The 21,499-nt window shown below is 41.1% G+C and overlaps 1 protein-coding gene across 1 annotated transcript; it reads right to left on the reverse strand.

Moving 5' to 3' along the window:
* Window positions 1-774: 774 nt before the first annotated feature.
* Window positions 775-20,977, reverse strand: PRPS1 (phosphoribosyl pyrophosphate synthetase 1). Its single transcript, XM_012451684.2, has 7 exons — window positions 20,720-20,977; window positions 11,826-12,009; window positions 10,620-10,718; window positions 8,993-9,117; window positions 6,357-6,530; window positions 3,374-3,533; window positions 775-1,879 (listed from the first exon to the last, which is right to left on the reverse strand). The coding sequence occupies exons 1-7, from the start codon at window positions 20,839-20,841 to the stop codon at window positions 1,787-1,789; spliced, it is 957 nt and encodes a 318-aa protein (XP_012307107.1). The 5' UTR covers window positions 20,842-20,977; the 3' UTR covers window positions 775-1,786.
* Window positions 20,978-21,499: the final 522 nt, after the last annotated feature.

Raw genomic sequence — 21,499 nt, forward strand, 5'->3', positions numbered from 1 at the left:
AGCAAAAGTAGACCTGGGTTTCAAAAATAAGGAAGCTGTCTTCAAGAAGCTCTAGAGGTATGTAGCTTTCCAATGATGGGCCAAGAAACTCTTTAAGACCGCCATGGTGGCTCATGCCTGTAAACCTGGCACTTTGGGAGGCTGAGACGGGCAGATCACCCGAGGTCAGGAGTTCAAGACCAGCCTGACCAACATGGTGAAACCTCGTCTCTACTAAAAATACAAAATTAGCTGGGCATGGTGGCACATGCCTGTAACCCCAGCTACTCAGGTGGCCATGGCAGGAGAATTGTTTGAACACAGAAGGCAGAGGTTGCAGTGAGCTGAGATTGCACCACTGCACTCCAGCCTGGGCAACAAGAGTAAAACTCCATCTCAAAAAGAAAGAAAGTAAATGCCAAACATATGTCAATTACTGATGAATGGAGGGAAATGGTCACATTTGGCAAAATTAGTTCAAAATGAATAAATCATAGAAACTCTACTCCCATAAGAAAATACCTAATTTGGATCTTCAGGAATAAGAATCAGAGATCCAGCACGTGTTATACATGCTATAATTTAGGTATACTGCACAGAATTACACTCTATCACATTCTCAGTAAACTCCAGACATCTAAGTCTTACAGTTGAATAAAGCTGCCAATGTCTTCTCTTGGCTTAACAATGAAGCTAAAGTAGTTTGAAAACAAGTAAGAGCAATCATTGGACAGTAGACGTCTAAACCAAAGCTTTAGCAGAGAGATCAATACAGATTATGATATAGACCCCAAATCACACAGATACAGACACTTTATTAGTTTCCTCTACAAGAAACAATAACATTAATATTTTTTAACAGGAATCTCAGTTCATTCGAGAGGCCAAATAGATCCAAAGAAGGAAAATGAAAATTATATACTTAAATTAATCAAAAGGCACTACGATACCACCTAAAACCTACTGCCTCAGTGGCAGCAGGCTAAGGAATATCAAGCTACAGCACATCATCTAATGTCAATGTTGGCGATTACATAGTAGGAAGCATGTTTGCTTTCCAGAAGACTGGTACAATGTTCATTTGGGCCCAAGAGGATATTTGGCCAGGAAAGGATCAAGATAGACAAAGGTAAAGCCAAATCAAAAGGAATAGGTACAAAGGAGAATCCAAGCTACATAGTCAAGCAGATGGTGATGGATCAGGCTTCTTCCTCCCAAGAAACATTTGCTGCACTGTGCTGTTTCCCCGCTCAACCACCCTCAACCCCCCAACTTCCCCACCCACCCCCCGCCGACAATGTCTGCTCAAGTCGAGCTACCTGCTCCTGCCTTACAGAGTGCTCAGCCATCAGGACGAGGTTTGGGGTTACCCAAGGCTCTTGCTATAATGTAGCATAGACCTTGGGGAGAACTGGTCACACATGGGTTGGCTTTGTTGTTAGTTCTCAACAAAGAAAACCCTGAAGCATTCACATGCAAAGTAGTCTGAGCTTCCCCAATCACAGTCAAACACCCTCACACAACATCCTCAAAAGTCTGAAATCTTGCAGCAGCTGAGCTATGGTTAAAGCTGCAAGGCTCACAAAATCATCAAGGAAGCCAGAATGAGATAATGCAGGTAGGAAGTCCCAGCAGCTAATCTCAATCCGTCTTTCCCCATTTCGGATAAGCTATAATATACCTGATGTGGGATGCAGAAAGCTACACTGGAGCAAGCTGGGTCTTCTGCTGAATTTGTCATCAAATACCAAGGGAAAACAAGGGGTGGGGTGGATTTTTTCCTCAAAAAGCCTCACAAGTTACTCTATTATAAAGGGACATGGCTGAATAGGTAAGAAACGGATTCCCCATTGTGAGTTCTCCTGATGGCTTCTGCAAGAATCATAGAGATGTCGATCACCTAGAAAGGCAAGAAAGGAAATTAGGTTAACATAATATGGTCAGAGATGACTGGCCAATTTGCAGACACTGATGAGCAACCGGACAAGTGCTCTTCCTCTTAAAATTGCAACACTGTGCTATTTCCCCATCATGAGGCTGCACTCAGCTACTCTTCATAACAATTTTAAGATAGCCACTTAGGGCTGGGTGCAGTGGCTCACACCCATAATTCCGGCACTTTGGGAGGCCAACGTGGGCAGATGACTTGAGGCCAGGAGTTGGAGACCAGCCTGGCCAACATGGTGAAACCTTGTCTCTACAAAAAAAAAATTAGCCGGGGTTGGTGGTGGTGTATACCTGTAGTCCCAGCTACTTGGGAGGCTAAGGTAGGAGGATTGCTTGAGCCTGGGAGTTCGAGGCTATAGTGAGTCAAGATCAGGCCACTGCACTCCAGCTTGGGGAACAGAGTGAGACCATGTCTAAAAAAATAAAATGGTAGTGTGTTGGCATTTAAAAATCCTTATGAATGAAAAAAAAAAAAGACTAAGTTGAAAAAAAAAATCCTTAAGAATGGTATCATCTGTAATCTCTGCACTTTAGAAGCCTGACACAGGAGGATAGCTTGAGACTAGGAGTTTGAGACCAGCCTGGGCAACATAGGGAGACACTGTCTCTACATATAATATCAAAAAAATTAGCTGGGCATGGTGGTGCACGCCTGTGATCCCAGCTACTTGGGAGGTTGAGACAGTGACTGCCTGAGCCTGTGAGGTCGAGGCTGCAGTGAGCTTTGATTGCACTTCAGCCTGGGTAACAGAGCAAGATCCCATCTCAAAAAAAGGAAAAAAAAGAATGATAATCCTCCAATTATACATATTAATTTCAAAAAGCTCATAGATTAATGTAAATATTTTTAAGTAAGCAAGGCCTTGTTCTTTTAGTGCAAGAGCACTCAAACTTGAGTGCCTAACAATTACTTGGGGAATTACTTTAAAATACTGGTTCCAGGACCTCTGGTTTATAGGTCTTAGATGGAGCAAAGGAATCTACATTTTAATAAGAACCTTAGGTCCAAAGCACACTGAGAAACGCTAAAGTTGGTAGAAATGTGCAATCAGTTTAAAGGTTTCACATTATCTCTACGAGGCTGAAAGTTAAGAGTTAGACAAACACGTACTGTAAAGTATGGACTTGAAAACTTTAACTCGCATCAGAATCGCTGGGAGAGTCTATTAAAATGTAGAATCTTAGGCTTCATCTTCCAGAGATTCTGAGGTCTAGCAATTTAAATTTTTAAACAGGTGATTTTCCTGAGACTTGGCAGTTTGAAAAGAAAAAAAAAAAAAAGGAAAAGAAACAGGTGATTTTTAACTTTTGGGTCACAAATTCTGATGACAAGACTAAATCCTTCACTAAAGAAAGAAATCTTCAGAATCCAGAGACCTAATTCAACATAAGTAACCAGCTCCTAAACACTTAGTAAAGTGTTGTTTTGCGTGAATCTCATCCTCACTTGTATTTTGGAGCAATGCTTCATCTTGTCCTCCTGAGGTATGGTATTGGTGACTACTACTGCTTCAAAGCATGCGTTGTTGATGCGAGAAATAGCCGGACCAGAGAAGATTCCATGAGTCAAGATGGCATAAACTCTGGTGGCTCCAGCTGAGAGAAGTCTAGAGGGGAAAAAAAGTTGATTTGTATTCATCTTACTTGACAGAATTTCAGTCAGGGAGCAGTAATATTAGCCTACTTGGGCTGCCATAACAAAATACCATGTGGAAAAAAATAAAAAAATAAAAAAAAAATATAAGGCACAGTGGGTTAGGGGAAAATTTTTTTTAAGGAAAAGAAAATACCATAGAGTGGGTGGCTTAAATAACAGAAACAAATTTTTCACAGTTCTGGAAGCTTGAAGTCCAAGATCAAGGTAGGTTTCATGCTGAGGCCTCTTCTCTTGGCTTGTAAGTGGCCACCTCTTTGTGAGTGTGCGTGTGTGTGTATGCGTGTGTGCACATGGGAAATGCTGGCAAGTTCTCCACCATTCTCTTCTTGTAAGGGCACTCATCCCATTGTAAGGGCTCTGCCCTAGTGACCTCATCTAATCCTAAATACATCCCCCGCCAGGGTAACTCCAAATATCATCACACTGGGGTTAGGCCTCAACATATATATGAATTTGGAGAGTATACAATTCAGTCCATATTGAGAAAGAACTGCACTAAGAACTTATCTGAAAGGTTTGAATTAGTGTAAAAAGACTCCGGCACAGACTGCTGCACTTAACAAAATTCACTTCCTCTTCTTTCTGGGCACATAGCTGAACTACATTTCCCAGCCTCCCTCACATAGTTTAGTGTGGCCATGTGGCTTAATTCTGGCTATTAAAATGTGGGCAGACATAATGTACACCACTTTTTGGCTGGGCTTATAAAAATCTTCCGGGGTGATCCTGTGTCCTTTTCCTTTTCTGGCTGGCTAAAATTGAAATGTTTTCCAAGGTAATCTTAGAAGGCGCATGTTAAAGATACAGCACCGGCCAGGCACGGTGGCTCACGCCTGTAATCCCAGCACTTTGGGAGGCGGAGGCGGGTGTATCATGAGGTCAAGAGATCGAGACCATCCTGGTCAACATGGTGAAACCCCGTCTCTACTAAAAATACAAAAAATTAGTTGGGCACGGTGATGCGTGCCTGTAATCCCAGCTACTCAGGAGGCTGAGGCAGGAGAATTGCCTGAACCCAGGAGGCGGAGGTTGCGGTGAGCCGAGATCGCGCCATTGCACTCCAGCCTGAGTAACAAGAGCGAAACTCTGTCTCGAAAAAAAAAAAAAAAGATACAGCACCAAAGATTGAAAGAGTCTGAGCTCCTAACTACTGGTTAGAAAAAATGAGTCCAACAAGAATACTCACATTGGAGTGTGCCATGGACAAGAAGGAAACTATCATGTTAGGGAGTTGATCTGTTATAGCGACTAGTATTCCCTTACTTGTACAAGAATGAAATGGGTTTTATGAATGTTTACTCCAGAATCCCAAACTAAGAATCATTCAGCACCCTAATATTTTTTAGCATCTATTCCGTGCCAGGCACTGTGCAAGGCACAGACACAAGAAAGTTTAAAGAAACCATTCTCAGAGCTGGGAGCTGTGGCTCACAGCTGAAATCCCAGTACTTTGGGAGGCTGAGGCGGGAGAATTCCTTGAGTCGAGGAGTTCAAGGACAGCCTGGGCAGCAGAGTGGGACTCTGTCTCTACAAAAAAAAAAAAAGAATTAGCCAAGTGTGGTGGCACGTGCTTGTAGTCCCAACTACTCAGGGTCTGAGACAGGAGGATTTCTTGAGCCCAAGATTTCAAGGCTGCAGTTAGCCATGATTGTACCACTACAGTCCAGCCTGGGTAACAGAGTAAGACCATGTCTCAAAATAAAAACAAAAGTAAAAATACCATTCTAAGAAACAATGCTGCTCATAGTGGCTTAGATTGAAAGTAATGAGGGGCCATGTAAAATCTTGATGATTGTAAGTGATGGGATCAAAACTCAGTTGCAGGAAGATTAGCAAGCATGGAGAGAGAGAGTAGGGAGATAAGAGAACGGTAACTGGCAACGGAGATCAGAGTGGGGAGGCAATTTAGAACAGTGCAGGCAAGAGATGACAAGTTATATAAACATTAACCTGTCATGGGATTCGAGTGAAAAAAAGAAGCAACATGAAGAAAATAGCCACTAAAAGAGGCAGTTGAGAAGTAAGACCAAGGGTTCTAGCTTAAAATATAAATATGAGCATACACGCCTATCTGCTCAGGATGTTTACTTTTTAACTTGTTAAAAATTGCATGTAGAATACTCAGGGTGATCAAAAAACTTTGGAAATCAGGCGATGGTTATCTAACATTGTGAACATAGTTAATATCATTGAATTGTATACTTAAAATGGTTAAAATGGCAAATTTTGTTATATATAGTTTAATACAATACAAATTGAAAAAAATCTAAGAAAATCTAAAAAAAATAAGCATACTCAGCAATTTCTGTGTATTATAATTTAAGCCTTGGTTGATAAAAATCTCCTAAAGCGGCCAGGCGCGGTGGCTCACGCCTGTAATCCCAACACTTCGGGAGGCCGAGGCGGGTGGATCATGAGGTCAAGAGATCGAGACCATCCTGGTCAACACGGTGAAACCCTGTCTCTACTAAAAATACAAAAAATTAGCTGGGCATGGCGGCGCGTGCCTGTAATCCCAGCTACTCAGGAGGCTGAGGCAGGAGAATTGCCTGAACCCAGGAGGCGGAGGTTGCGGTGAGCCGAGATCGCTCCATTGCACTCCAGCCTGAGTAACAAGAGCGAAACTCCGTCTCAAAAAAAAAAAAAAAAAAAATCTCCTAAAGTTACTTATCCCCTCAGTTTGGTTCCAAAAGGAATCAGCAGACTGAAGACATTCGGACAGCAATTGCTAGTTTCCTCCTTCTAACTACCAGCCCCACCAATCCACACTTACTTGTCAGCTGCATGGCAGATTGTGCCACAAGTGTCAGCCATGTCATCCACAAGGATGGCCACCCGATCCTTCACATCTCCCACAAGCACCATGCGGTCCACTTCATTGGCCTTCTTCCGTTCTTTGTGAATCAAGGCAAAGTCCACATTCAGCCTGTCTGCAATGGAGGTCACTCTGCAAAACAGGGGGTGTTCATATGTATGTGTGGCTTCTAAGATAAAAGAAATGGACTAAAGAACGGGCTTGTTTTGGGGAGGAGAACACTCCTTGAAACCAATAGTTCCCAGGGCTGGAAGAAAGCAACTATCATTGACTGACTTCTCAAAGGCAAATATCACAAACTGGGTTTTATAAACCAATGCCTCCATATCTCCACAGAAGCTTATGAATGTACTGCTCAAACTTAGATGAGTATTCATTCTGAGTAGAGGACAGACACCCTCAACAGTCCAGGAAAGCAGTATAATGCTAAGACATGTTTATTTAATGGATTGGCAGCAGAAGGAATGAGGAAAGAATTAACTAATGCCAGCAGTATATAGACTGTCCCAATTCCCATCATGGAAGACCGTGACTGGGGAGGTAGTGAGAAGAGAACCTGACTGGCAGGAAAGGAGCAGCATCCAGCCTGTTCCAATGCCCGTGAGCTCAGCACTTCCCTCAGTGCTGCTGGCAAAACATCCATCAACTGTCACTGTCAACTGTACCTGGACACCAAGCTTGGGAGTTCCTTTTACAATTGCTAGATAGAAAGTTATACCAATTACCTAGACAAGCTGGGCATCTCACCATTCAGTCCAAAGGATCTTCTAATCAAAGAGAATTCTTATTTTTCTTATTACAAGAGAATATAAACCAGACTAGAAGGTAGGATAGAAGACAAATTTGTCTTTTGACAAAGTACCGCATAATTCAAACAAAAATCCATTCAGTGTAAATGACAGTGAGCTGCTCCAGTGGCATGTGTGTTCATGCTCCGCTGTGCCATCTCCATCATGTGCGAAGCAGCCTGTGCTTGGGGATTTGTCCTGTTTTTTAATGTAGAATTGAACAAACTATAGCATTTTGTCCTGTTTCCCTTGTGACTATGGTCATATGAGTTTTTGCTGGATTAACTGAGAACCTGTGACCACGTAATAAGGTTTGAACCATAATCTAAGTAACATTTGTACCTTGATCTAAACAAACCATACCCTGCACTCTCCATTACTACTGCATACGCACATAACATCAATGGTAACCAATTTGCTTGGAATGATTACTTATCCGAGGCAAATGCATGACCAATTAGTTCAAGTATCCCAAACTGCCCATACTCAATGGCCAACAAATTCAGTGACCAACAAAGCATAAAAAGGTCTAGAAAAAGTAACTTCCTACACCTAAGAGAACTACTGTACAAATCAAAATCGCACAGGGATCTCTACCTACTCCCCAAACCCTGCCAAGACAGAAGTGATAGACACTCAATTGGAAAATACTCCATCACTATAAGACAATAATAATGAAAAAAATAATCAAGGCCAAGCATGGTGGCTCACGCCTGTAATCCCAGCACTTTGGGAGGCCAAGGTGGACGGATCACCTGAGGTCAGGAGTTTGAGACCAGCTGGCCAACATGGAGAAACCCCATCTCTAAAGCAAAAATAAATAATCAGGTAGCAATAAGTTGTCTACCCAGCTTTGGAAAGAAAATCCTGCCTATTTCAAATGTGACTATTTTCTAAGTCCCATGGAAAGATATGAAAATAATGACTGACAAATTAAGTATGACAACTACTAGTTGGGGGGATGTTTCTTAGGCTGTCTCTAGCATTACAGATGGTATCTAGCAATTACATGGGACTCACCAAGCCATACATCTGGCTGGATAACAGAACTCAAGTTTTCAACTTATCAGTTCTGTTGAAGTTATTGAAATAAAAGAGGTTGTTGAGAAACAGTCATTAAAGATTTGAATGGCTTTTAGAAAGTTCTGAATTAGCTCTTCCTAATCATCTGTGTTTTGTAGCTCTTCATTCTATTTCCACAACAAAAAAAACATGTGTCACACTTTTGAATGCATTACTAACGAGTAATCCACTAAGGAAATCAAGAGCTCTTACTCTGCACCGTGTGAACTGCAAAGCACTGTAACTGGCAATCCCTGGCAATCAGTTTGTTTAAAATGTTAAGATCTTGGCTTTAAATAAAAACATCATACTTTACTTTCCTTCCTGCTTCATATTTTAATCCCAAGGATCAAAATGATCTAGCCAACAGCATTATAAGAGGGGTGTAAAAGTGAGTTTTCCCACCAATATGTGGTTCAATAGCAGCTGCTATTCATTAGAAAACCACATTTTCTACCCTTCCCAAAAGGTTTATAGCTGTATTGCTAGCTTGGTAGTGCCAAGTTACTCATGAGTTATTGTCAAGTCCATAATACGATGATTTTTCTGTCTTGTCTTGTCTTCCAAGTAGTGACTCAGGACAGTAAAAGAGGAGAGGATAAAATTATATTCAACCCATGTCCTAGCTACACACATCCATTCAAAAATACTTAAAAACTGCCACTTGGATAGAAAAACATCACTTTGTGACACAACCATCTGATTTTCCCAGTACATTGGGAACAATACTAATTTCAACCATACCTCTTAGCTCCACCAGCATCAGGTGAGACAATAGTGCAGTTCCTCCACTCAGAGATATTCTCCCTTATCCACTTTAGGACAGCTGGCTCTGCATACAAATTGTCCACTGGGATATCAAAAAAGCCCTGTAGAAAGAAGCTAGATCAGTTCTGCCTCACTTTCCTTCTCTTCCATTTATAAGTGGCAACACAAAAGTAGTAACTTGCTCAGAGAATGACTTACTGCGACATTCAAACTGATGGGAAGGCAGGCCCACTGTGGTAGATTATAAAAGCCTCCTTGAATCTGGGCTGTATGAGAGAGCCCAGCCAAGATCAGCAAAGCCAGCCCTCAGTCAACCCACAACTGACCATAGGAACGTAAGTGAGCTCTTGTGAAGAATGGCTAAGTTCAGACAAAACCATAACAACTGCCCAGTCAACATGCAGACTCAGTGAGTTAGTAAATACTGCTTTATGCCACTAAATGTTGGACTGATTTGTTAATGAGTAAAAGCTAATGGATAAACCAGTTAGAGATGCTATGGTATATAAACTTAGTGTAAGCTACTTATAATAAATGGTCACAATGAATAACTAGAAATCAGGAGATCCATGTTCTAATTCTAATTGATACAAATTAGTTGTATTTCTCAATTAAATACATAAAATTTGTTCCTTTCTATAAAAGAGTACAATCCCTGTCCAATGTACCTCACTGAATTCCCACAAGCTTCAAATGATAATGATTTGAAAATTTTCTTTAAAAAAATATAAAATAAAGGTGATATTCCACACCCCTTACTTGGGGTTTATGCTGAAAAGTAGGTTTCAATGTCTGTGGCTCTAAATTTAAGACCATGAGGCCAGGCACAGTGGCTCACATCTGTAATTGCAGCACTTTGGGAGGCCAAGGCAGGCGGATCACTTGAGGTCAGGAGTTCGAGACCAGCCCGGCCAACATGGTGAAACCCCATCTCTACTAAAGGAACAAAAAAATTACCCGGGTATGATGGCACGCACCTGTAATACAAACTACTTGGGAGGCTGAGGCAGGAGAATCACTTGAACCCAGGAAGCAGAGGTTGCAGTGAGCCAAGATCCTGCACACTGCACTCCAGCCTGGGAAACAGAGCTAGACTCTGTTTCAAAAAAAAAAAAAAATTTAAGACCATGAATATTCAAGGGGAATAAGAATGATAACTAATTTAACCTTACCTGGAGCTGAGATGGAAAAAAAAAAAGAATGATAACTAACAATAACGGCTCCTATCTATGAGTACCTGCCATGGACCAGGCATTATATTATGAATTTAATGTTTGATACTCACAATAATGAAAAAGTTTATGTTCAGAGAAGTTAAGTAAACTTCCCAAGCTTACAAAGCTAGCAAATACCAGAGCCTTTATTCAAAGTAGGTCTGATCCCAAAGCCTATGCTCTTTCCATAAAACTAAACTGCCTCCCTATTTAACCAACTGAAATGACTAAGATCATGCAGTATGCTTAAGGTGAATATTTAAAATGTTGTTGATATCTAGTTTATTACAGATGTACTTGGGCATAATTTTTGGCTTCTCTGCAGTCTTCAGCATTATCAGTCCTTTTCTTCCACCTCTCAAACACCAATATTTAGCTTCCCCTGATACCTGAATTTGAGAAGCATGGAGGTCCATGGTGATAATATGATCTGCACCTGCTACAGATAGCATATTTGCAACCAGCTTGGCTGAGATTGGTGCCCGGCTCTAAATGGAAGGGAGGAGAAGAAAAGAAAAAAACAAGAAGCCAATTTGAAAAACAATTCATTTGCCCAAGAAACTACTTATTGTATACCTACTATGTTAAAGGCACTGTGGTACCCAGAAATTCATAGGAGACATGGTCATTGACTTTAAATAGATCATAATCTAGGACAAATATTAAGGGGAACATCACTTTTCCAAATCAGGATACATCGATCAATAAAGAAAATACCTTTCTAACTTTTGTTTTCTTAATGTACACATATTCATTCTATTCAAGTGTTTCCAATGCTCAATTATTCAAACTAGGCAGACTTTAAAAAATAATTTTATTAACATATCTTTCAACACATAAATACGTAAAGCTTTAACACCTAACGTGTCAAGGTTTAAAGATACATCATAGAATAGATATTATAGTTTCTTTTGTAAATTACAACACTACCGTACTCATCTGGAGGTCAACTTTCCAACAACTATAAACCCCTCCAATAAAACATACTTGTTGTACTGTAAAACAGCAAAATCCATGCCCTTTACCTTATACTCTGTTGGAATAAAAATATCTGATCTTCTTTGAGGCATTGTTTGTAAAATTGGGCATCAATTACAATAGACTTGCAAAGTTTTATGTATATGCCTTATCCTCTAATATACCAGATAAGGTGAGATATATATATAGTCTGTCTGTCTGTCTGTCCATCTATCTAATCTAATCTAATCTATCTATGAGTTCAAGTATTCACGTAACAGACTTCAAGTTTTATGAAGAGGTCACAGCTAGGACCCCAATCTTACACTTTGAGAAGATCTACCATAATTAAAAAACATACTCCAGGGGAGTTGGTGCTTAGTCTTACTGATACAATTAAAAATACCACTGAGCTAACTGAAAGTTATATATGTATGACTGTAATAAAATACAGACTATAAATGTGTTGCTTTATATAAACCAATTACATTTCTATTGTTTGAAGATAGGGTAACACCTAAGAAAAGGTGATTTTTAAAATTCCCCCTAAACATATATCTGATAATTTAGGAATTTATTTGTGATTTGGAGCAAGTGCTCCTGCTTCCTCTGCTCAAAAAATAAGATTCTGCTCCTACCTTATCTTTCTTATCCTGCCGGGCATAAGGGAAGCATGGGATGACTGCAGTAACCCGGCTGGCTGAAGCAATCTTGCAGGCATTAATCATGATCAAAAGCTCCATTAAATTGTCATTGATTTCTCCACAACCACTCTGAACGATGTAGACATCCTCTCCACGTACACTTTCGCCAATTTCCACACTACAATGAGGAAAGAAGGACAACATGAAATAGATTTTAAAGCACTATACTGTCAGCCCTCCATATCTGTAGTTTCCGTATCTATGGATTCAACCAAGTGTGGATTGAAAATATTTGGAAAAAAAAATTGCACCTGTATTGAACATGTACAGACTTTTTTCTTTGTCATTATTTTCTAAATAATACAGTATAACAACTATTTACATAATATTTACATTGCATTAAGTATTATAAGTAATCTAGAGATGATTTAAAGTATATGGAGGGGGCCTGGGTACAGTGGCTCATGCCTATAATCCTAGCACTTTGGGAGGTCGAGGTGGATGGATCACTTGAAGTCATGAGTTTGAGACTAGCCTGGCCAACATGGCAAAACCATGTATGTCTAGTAAAAATACAAAAATATAGCCGGGCATGATGGCAGACACCCGTAGTACCAGCTACTAAGGGAGGCTGAGGCACAAGAATTGCTGGAACCCAGGAGGCGGAGATTGCAGTGAGCTGAAATCACCACTGCATTCCAGCCTGGGCAACAGAGTGAGACTCTGCCTCAAAAATAAAATAAAATAAAATAAAATAAAGTATATGGGAGGGCCTGGAATGGTGGCTCAGCACTTTGGGGAAGGGGAGGGCAGGGTAGAAGGAGAATCACTTGAGCCCAGGAGTTCAAAACTAGCCTTGTTAATGCAGTGAGATCCCATTTCTACAAAATATAAATAAATAAAAATAAAGTATAAAGGAGCATGTGCATAGATCATATTACACTATTTCTTATGGCCGGGTGTAATGGCTCACGCCTATAATCCCAGCACTTTGGGAGGCTTAGGCAGGCAGATCACCTGAGGTCAGGAGTTAGAGACCAGCCTGGCCAACATAGTGAAACCTCGTCTCTACTAAAAATACAAGAATTAGCCAAGCATGGTGGCACATGCCTGTAGTCCCAGCTACTCAGGAGGCTGAGGCAGAAGAATTGCTTGAACCCAGGAGGCGGAGCTTGTGGTAAGCTAAGATAGTGCCACTGTACTCCAGCCTAGGCAACAGAGCGAGACTCTGTCTCAAAAAAATAAAAAACTTAGCCAGGAGTGGGCCCAGCTACTCAGGAGGCTGAGGCAGAAAAACTGCTTGAACCTGCGAGGCAGAGGCTACAGTGAGCCGAGATCATGCCTCTGCACTCCAGCTTTGGTGACAGAGCAAGACTTCATCTCAAAAAAAAAAAAAATATATATATATATATATATACACACACACACACACACACACACATCTATACACATACATATACACACACACACATATATACATATATTACACTATTTCATATCAGGGACTTGATCCATCTGCAGATTTCGTCTTGGGACCAATCCCCCGTGGCTACTGATGGATGACTTTGCTATACTTCTACAGACAATAAGGTCTAAGAAGAATAGCTTCCCTACTAGTATGCTGTCAATGGTTACAGCTACATGTGGATATTGATCTCCCAAACTTCAGGAGATCCTCTGAAGAAGCATCTATACCAGAAGCAGTTCACTGCCTCAGTTTACTCCAGTGCACTCTACAAATATTACCATTTTCTATGGTAATATTTTCTAGTATTACCATGTGACATACATGTAAAATATGCATGGAATAGTTGGCACATGTTAGTCTAAGGTACTTATAAATAACCGAACCATAATTTTAGTAGATGGCCTGTATCTCATTTCATACAGGTACATGTAATATACATAAAATTTGATGCATCACCTGTTGTTACAGAGTCCATAAATAGCAAAAGAAGTAGAAATATCACAAGGAATGAATCACTGCTGTACTATAATGACACTTTAACAGAAGACAGTACCACCTCTACCATATTGGCAATTTACCCAATAAATATTAAATGTTCATATGCTCATCACTGTACTAGGTGCTAGGGAAACAATGGTGAATAAAATGTGGTCCTTGCCCTCATTCTGTGTTAACTGTACTCTGGTCCAATTACTAAGTAACTCCCTAGGAAGTTACTCTAAGTATGAAGTAGCGCTATATTTTACCACAAAAGTTTCAACACCCACACTTGGTCTCTACCAAGAAAAACCTATCATCTGGAAAAAAAATAATCTTTTAATTCCTGTTCACCAGGTCTAAAAAAAAAAAAAGAAATCAATTTAAAAAATTTTTAAAATCACCTTAGTGATACCTCAAACACTACATTCCCAATTAATCCTCTAAGTCAAGTAGGGGAGCAAGTGTGTATATAGACAAGTAGATCAGAATGGCTGACAATCCCTATTGAGTAAGAGAAAAACTTCAGTTCAAATCAAAAGACAATAATACAGTTATTAAATAAAAGATCCATACTTCTATCTCACTCTAAGCACTATCTTCTGTGTGGTTTCAGGAACTACCTACTGTCCTACGTCTGCCAGGATCACTTTCACCTACCCTTGTCTCCCCAAAGAAAACTTCAAGGGGCACTCCAAAAGGGACTTTATAAAAACTGACAGAGGCAATTCTATTGCCAGAAGAAGCTGACATAGAAGATGATTACTTATTTATTCCTTTCTAACCCAAGATGAAAGGAAGCTGGGAGTGGTGGCACACGCCTATAATCCCAGCTACTCAGGAGACTGAAGCAGGAGGATTGTTTGAGCCCAGGAGTTCAAGTCTAGCCTGTACAACCCAGGAAGACCCCCATCTCAAAAACAAAAGACAAATGGGGTTAGTTGATATTGTAAAGCAACAAAAATAAAAGCAAGAAAAAAAAATCAAACTAGAAACCAGTTAAAAACAGGGAAGCTGAGATTTCTGGCAGCCAGAACAAACAAGAAAATGCACTAGTTTAGGATAAACCCTTTTTAAGACAGGGAGCAGTGGCTCACAGCTGTAATCCCAGAACTTTGGGAGGTGAAGGCAGGCAGATCGCCTGAGCTCCCAAGTTCGAGACCAACCTTGGCAACACGGTGAAACCCAGTCTCTACCAAAAACCACAAAAATTACCTATGTATGGAGACGTACATCTGTAGTCCCAGCTACTCAGGAGGGCGAGGTAGAATTGCTTGAACCCAGGTGGAGGTTGCAGTAAGCGGAGATGAAGCCACTGCACTCCAGCCTGGGTGACACAGCGAGACTCGTCTCGGGAAAAAAAAAAAGAAAGGCAGTGTTCATTTCAAGGACTTCTGACACTTTTTCAGACCTTTCTTTACTACTAGCTCTGCCCTTTGAGAGATTTCAGGCTAAAAGAGTCCCTTTTATGTTTTATGTTAAACAACTTTGTGGTTGAGAGGCAGAGGCAGGAGGATCACTTGAGCCCAAGAGTTTGAGACCAGCCTGGGCAACATAAAGAGATCTCCTCTCTACAAAACAATTTAAAAATGAGTTGGGAATGGTGGCAAGCACCTGTGATCACAGCTACTGTGGAGACTGAGGTGAGAGGATTGCTTCAGCCCAGGAGTCGGGAGCCACGATCATGCCACTGCACTCCAGCCTGGGTGACAGAGTGAGACCCTGTCTCAAAAAACAAAACAAAACAAAACAAAACAAACAAAAAAATTTACTGCCCACATTCATTCTCCATATATCAGCTCCTTAACCAAAATCTCCATTTCTCTGGAGGAGAATGAAAGTCAGGAAGCATACTGATTTCCAATCACGTATCAGAAGCCTATGGCTCTTGTTTCAGTCAAGAACACAGAATATTTGTGCTCCAGACATTCACTTGCCAGAGTCAGGTTGTTTAATTAAAAGTTGGAGAACTAATGTACGAATGCAGTTTGGCAATTGATCTCAAATAGTATATGGGACAAGCTAACTATTCTGCTATGTGTTTAAAGCTTTATCATTATCAAGTAAGCCCAGAAAACAACATTCTTAGATGACAGCGGCTTATCTCCCTTTACAAATGCCTCAACTATCAGTCAATATAAAAACTGCCCACAAAATTGCTATATTGTGCACGATGTTACCTCAATATCAGTAAGTATTTAAAGGTCTTACCCATAAAATTCTTAGGATTTTGTGCCTGGAAGTTTCTAAAGAACTTTATGGAAATAAAAACTACATAATCCACTGCATATGCCTTTATCCCTCTGGCTGTCAGGAAGCCAAGGGATACAGTTAAGAAAAAAGTAACACTAAACTTAGTAATCATTTTTGCCAAATTGTTGGCTCAATTACTATAGTCCATGGTTGTATAACGCTTATGATACCTACCTTAACAGTTTGTACTTGTGACTTTCAAACATACTTCAAATCCTTTCTTGAAAGCAGGTGAGGTATTACTTAAAAATTAAATTATCATTTTAATGTAGACATCATGCTAATTAATCATGCTAATTAAGACATCAAAGAGCATCTGATAAATATGTAGATTTAGTAAGAGGTGATTATTTTATTTTATTTTTATTTACATTTTTGAGACAGAGTCTTATTCTGCCACCCAGGCTGCAGTGCAATGGCGTGATCTCCACTCACTGTAACCTCTGCCTCCCAGGTTCAAGCAATTCTCCTGCCTCAGCCTCCCAAGTAGCTGGGACTACAGGCATGCGCCAGTATGCCCAGCTAATTTTTGTATTTTTAGTAAAGAGCAGGTTTCACCACATTGTCCAGGCTGGTCTCAAACTCCTGACCTCAGGTGATCTGCCTGCCTCGGCCTCCTAAAGTGCTGGGATCACAGGTGTGAGCCACCACACCCAGCCAAGGTGGTTATTTTAAAAATATATATATTCTAACATCACAGAAGGCTTGAATAATAACTCCTTATAAATCACTTATCAAACAAAAAATAAAAAGAAACAAAAATAACTTATCAGCTTACCACCCAATACAATCGCTAGTACCATTTTTGTTATTATATCAGTTAATAATCAACCAGCACCTCAGCTATTCCCAAAGCCAAACATTTTAAAATTAAAAGTTACCCTCACCATAGAAGGATGTTTGTTATAAGCCATCTATCTAATAACTTGAAAAAGTTATTTAACTATTTTTAAACGGTGGTGCTTTTGAAAAGATCTTACAAAAACAAAATAAAAGTAGAGAAACTTAGAAAGAAAATAAATAAATAAAATAAAGTGGTGCAAGTAAACTAGGTAGGACACGGCCTTGTTTTACTGTGTATAACTCTAATTTCACTTCTTAAGACCAATCTTTCTCTATAGTAGTACTATAACATACAGATTTTGCCAAAGTCTTAAAAAGTCCATGAGTTGCACTCCAATTATACAGCTTGGTTCAACAAGTCCTCTAAAAATCTTAACCTTCTTCTTATGGTTTCTTCTAAGTCTAAGTTACAGTGGAAGTGACTGAGAAAAACACTTGTGCCTAAAACCTGTTTGTCCCTAACACAGTCTATTAAGTGGAAAAACCTAGTTCAGCAATTTAGAGAGTAATACTCCTTGTTCTCTCCCTCTAGTTAATGGAGTGTTCTCCAAATGGCTTTGGGCCAATCATTCTCTTAGCTGTTCTGGAGAGGCAAGAGGACTAGCTATGTCTATCTGATGAGTGAGAAAACTAACTTCTCTTTGCCTTTTCTTTAAGGTCAGGCATAAGTATATCCAACAGACATGGAATATCAAGAAACACCGAAAGTGAATCTAAAAAAGTGGATAGTATTCTTTTTTTTTTTTTTTTTTGAGACAGAATTTTGCTCTGTCATCCAGGCTGGAGTGCTGTGGTGTGATCTTGGCTCACTGCAGCCTCCCGGGTTCAAGTGATTCTCCTGCCTCAGCCTCCTGAGTAGCTGGGACCCGGCACGCACCACCACACTCGGCTAACTTTTGTATTTTTAGTAGAGATGGGGTTTCACCATGTTGGCCAGGATGGTCTGGATCTCCTGACCTTGTGATCCACCAGCCTCAGCCTCCCGAAATGCTGGGATTAGAGGCATGGGCCACCACACCCGACTGTTGATAGTATTCTTAAGAAAATCTGAAGAATTTAGATTATGGAGACATTGGCATGTGCAAAATACATGGGATTAACTAACCACAATCAGAAGATACAGTTTTCAGGAAAATCCTAGGCAACCAAAGTTCAAGTCTTCTTCCTCTCAGCCAATACAGAGTAACCAAATAAACCGAAATTATCTATCAACATTGAAGAGAATAGAGTCAACATTTTAGTATATCTAAGTTTGTAAAGCCAGGTAATAGATGTTGTCAGCAAAAATTAAAAGAACAATAATACCCAGAGCTGGGCAAGTTACTCTGTATCTTATTGTAGTTCCCTTCTCTATAAAATAGAGATAGTAAAAGTTATTCCTCATGACAGTTTTGAAGGGATTAAACACAATGTATACTAAATGCTTAGCATGGAAACTAGCACATTTTAGGCATTCACTATACATTAAATATGGCTGGGTGAGGTGTCTCACGCCTGTAATCCCAGCACTTTGGGAGGCCAAGGCGGATCACGAGGTCAGGAGATTGAGACCATCCTGGCCAACATGGTGAAACCCCGCCTCTACTAAAAATACAAAAAAGTTAGCTGGGTGTGGTGTCGCATGCCTGTAGTCCCAGCTACTTGGGAGGCTGAGGCAGGAGAATTGCTTGAACTCAGGAGGCGGAGATTGCAGCGAGCCAAGATCGCGCCACTGCACTACAGCCTGGGTGACAGAGAAGACACCATCTCAAAATAAATAACTAGACAGCCAAGGATGATCCTTATTTTAGAAGAAAAGCTACTCTGCTCAAAAGAGCATCAACCCCTGAGATTCTGCCAAATTGTGGTAATACCAAAATTGTTTTATTTGAGAATAGGCTCCGTAGTTCCCCAACTGATGACACACAGCACTTATTGAGTTGCCTTGTCCATGACCTTTTGATCCCAAGAGTCACCTGGGGGAGCAGTTATAGGAAGCAGTTATCATTTCTTCATTATAGGAAAAACAAAAATGGGGGGAACTCCATAAAAAACATATGTGATTCTGTTCAATGAAGGTTTCAGAATATCTAGGAACCAAGAAGCTAATGATTAAGCCAGAAACAAGGAAATCTAACCAGTCAGCAATTATCCATGTTGGACTTAATAGAAATCAATCAGTAGAAAACTAAGTTGTCCTCCCCCTCTCCTCTCCCAATGTAGCCTCAAGTTCTGGGGTGTTGCATTATGCAGAGGGCAGAAGGATTAACACAAGGAGAAAATAAAGCTTTCATGCCTTCATATTTTTCCTACACGCATAGGAAAAGGATTAAATATCCACAAAGGCCACAGAAAACCTCTAAATGAAAAACATTCTTGTCTCCTAGCTATATTGCCAATCACAAAAGTCTAGTCCTGTTTTGTATTCTTTATTAAGGCCCATGAGCCATAATGCTTTGGAAAAATCTAAAGACAGCAGCTTGTAAGCCTCTTTTAACTAAGGTATTGCCTGGTTACAGATGGCAGTGTTTACACTATCATTTGCATCACAATCAGCACAATAATTGGGGAAGAAGCTGTCCATTATAGAAAACATTATTTTATCAGCTGGGTCTAAAAGAGATAAGGGGAGTTACACTTGGAAATCAGTCCAAAGAAGGCAAAAAAGCAAAAGCATTTAGGAAAAACTATTCGTGATATTCTTATTTGATTATTAGGTGAAAACTTTCCCTTTAACAGATCTGTAGGATTGTAGGTAGGGCTCTAATTTAATCAATAGGGCAACAACAAAATACACATTACACCTATCAGAAACTGAAGATCCCACATGTAGGTAGAAGAGGCACTGAAGTAATCAGGTAACCAAGTTCTCTCTAAAACGGTCCCCTTGTGCCGGCAGAGGGTGTAAGTCGGGAGAGGAAGCAAGTTTTACAGGCAAGGCAATGGAAAAAACGCAAGTTGCAATGCACTGTCCAATCCTGGTCTTCCACTACATTACCTGTCCTCAATTATCTTTAACATTCAAGTATAAAATTGTTTCCTAAATTCCCTACACAGAGCTTAAAGAAGTAGCCAAGTCCAGTGGACTCGGATACTGAAAAATACGCTTTTGCATGATCTGTACCACTAGTCGCACTGGGGAAGGTCAAAGATTCCAGAATTGAGGTTTCCTAGATTTTCTGGAGGGCTCAAGCCGAGATGCTGTCAAGGATGCAGAGTCAACGCATCACTTTAACCAATCAACTAGATTTTTATGCCTCCGATTACTCAAGTAGATGATTCATAAGATGAGAAAAGCCAACGCTTGCTGATCTAAGGGAAGTCGTGATAATTTTGGCGCCTGCAGTACGTAATGTCAATTTCCCTCAACACCAAGCCGGACAGACCAACACCATTTCGAATTAAAAAGCTGCTTCTTGGACTCTAGGAGAAGAAAGACCAGGAGAGCTCAGTACGCAGGTAGGCTCTACAAATGCAAGCTAGCCCAAGAGCTGAAGCAACCCAATCCAGCCTGTGTGGCTCAACAGCAAAGCCAAGCCACGTGTCCCTACCGCCCAAGCTAAGCGTCGGTCCCCTCTCGGCGCTCTACGCAGTCGCTATCTATTGGGTCCCCCAGCCCTCGCCCTCAAATGCAGAAGCTTCGCCTCATGCTCCATCTTTTGACTCCACCCCACTGCACGGTAAGAATGAACGTGACCCTCCTGCGTGAGGCAAAATAACGGAAACACACCGTGGGGTAGGCTAGCCACAGAGCTGCACCCTCTCCCCCATCCCCCAGTCTGTTTGAGCTCCAGCGGCGACCCCATCCCTCCTATCCTCCACTGCCTGGGCAGGTGAGGTCTAGTCGGGGTCCCAACACAGTCCTTACCAGGTCTCCTGATTGCTGAATTTCTTCGTCACCACCTTGCCTAGCTCCAGGCCCAGGCGGTCAGCAATTTTCTGAGATAAGTCCTGGTGGGAGCTGCCGCTGAAGATTTTGATATTCGGCATCCTGGCCAACTACCCTAAGCGCTCCGCTAAGCTATCGCGGCTGCTGCAGAGACCGGAACCGAAATCGGCCGGAGACTCAATATCATGCGCTTTGCGTTGCTACTCCGCCATCTTACATTCCCGCCCGGCGCGCGGCTCTAAATTACCCAGAGCCGCGGAGGTGGGGCCAACAGAGAAGTCCACACCCCGCCAGCAACGATTAGCTGAGAGGGAGCGAAGGACGGGGTGTGGTCCTCGCTGTAGCGCCACCTCCTTCCGATCCTCTCAGGTATTGGCTGAAGAGCATGAACGGGGGCGAGACTAACCCATAGCTCGGCCCCCTATAGCTAGGCGGTCGGGGACGGGAGACGTAGGACCGGGGGTGGAGGGATGCTGGTGACTTCTGGGGCAGATCGTTCCCGCTAGCGGGAAATTAACCATGCCTGCTTTTTTTTATTTCCCCTCCCTCAGCGCAAGAAAGTAAGTCTGGCTCTGGTTTATAGTTTCCTTTAAGAAAATCTGTTTATCAGGATGACAGCCACGAGTTTGCATGTTCTGAACACATTTTTTATCTCAATAAGGATGGGGCTGAATTAAAACACTTTTACATCACAGACGTGCATCCAAAGGGTTTGCTTGCCCATTGTAATTGCAGTGTAGCCTTTGCCTGCAAGACAGC

This window comes from Aotus nancymaae, unplaced genomic scaffold (assembly GCF_030222135.1).
Source record: "Aotus nancymaae isolate 86718 unplaced genomic scaffold, 86718_ANA_hifiasm-v0.15.2.pri h1tg000004l, whole genome shotgun sequence".
Classification (NCBI taxonomy): Eukaryota; Metazoa; Chordata; class Mammalia; order Primates; family Aotidae; genus Aotus; species Aotus nancymaae.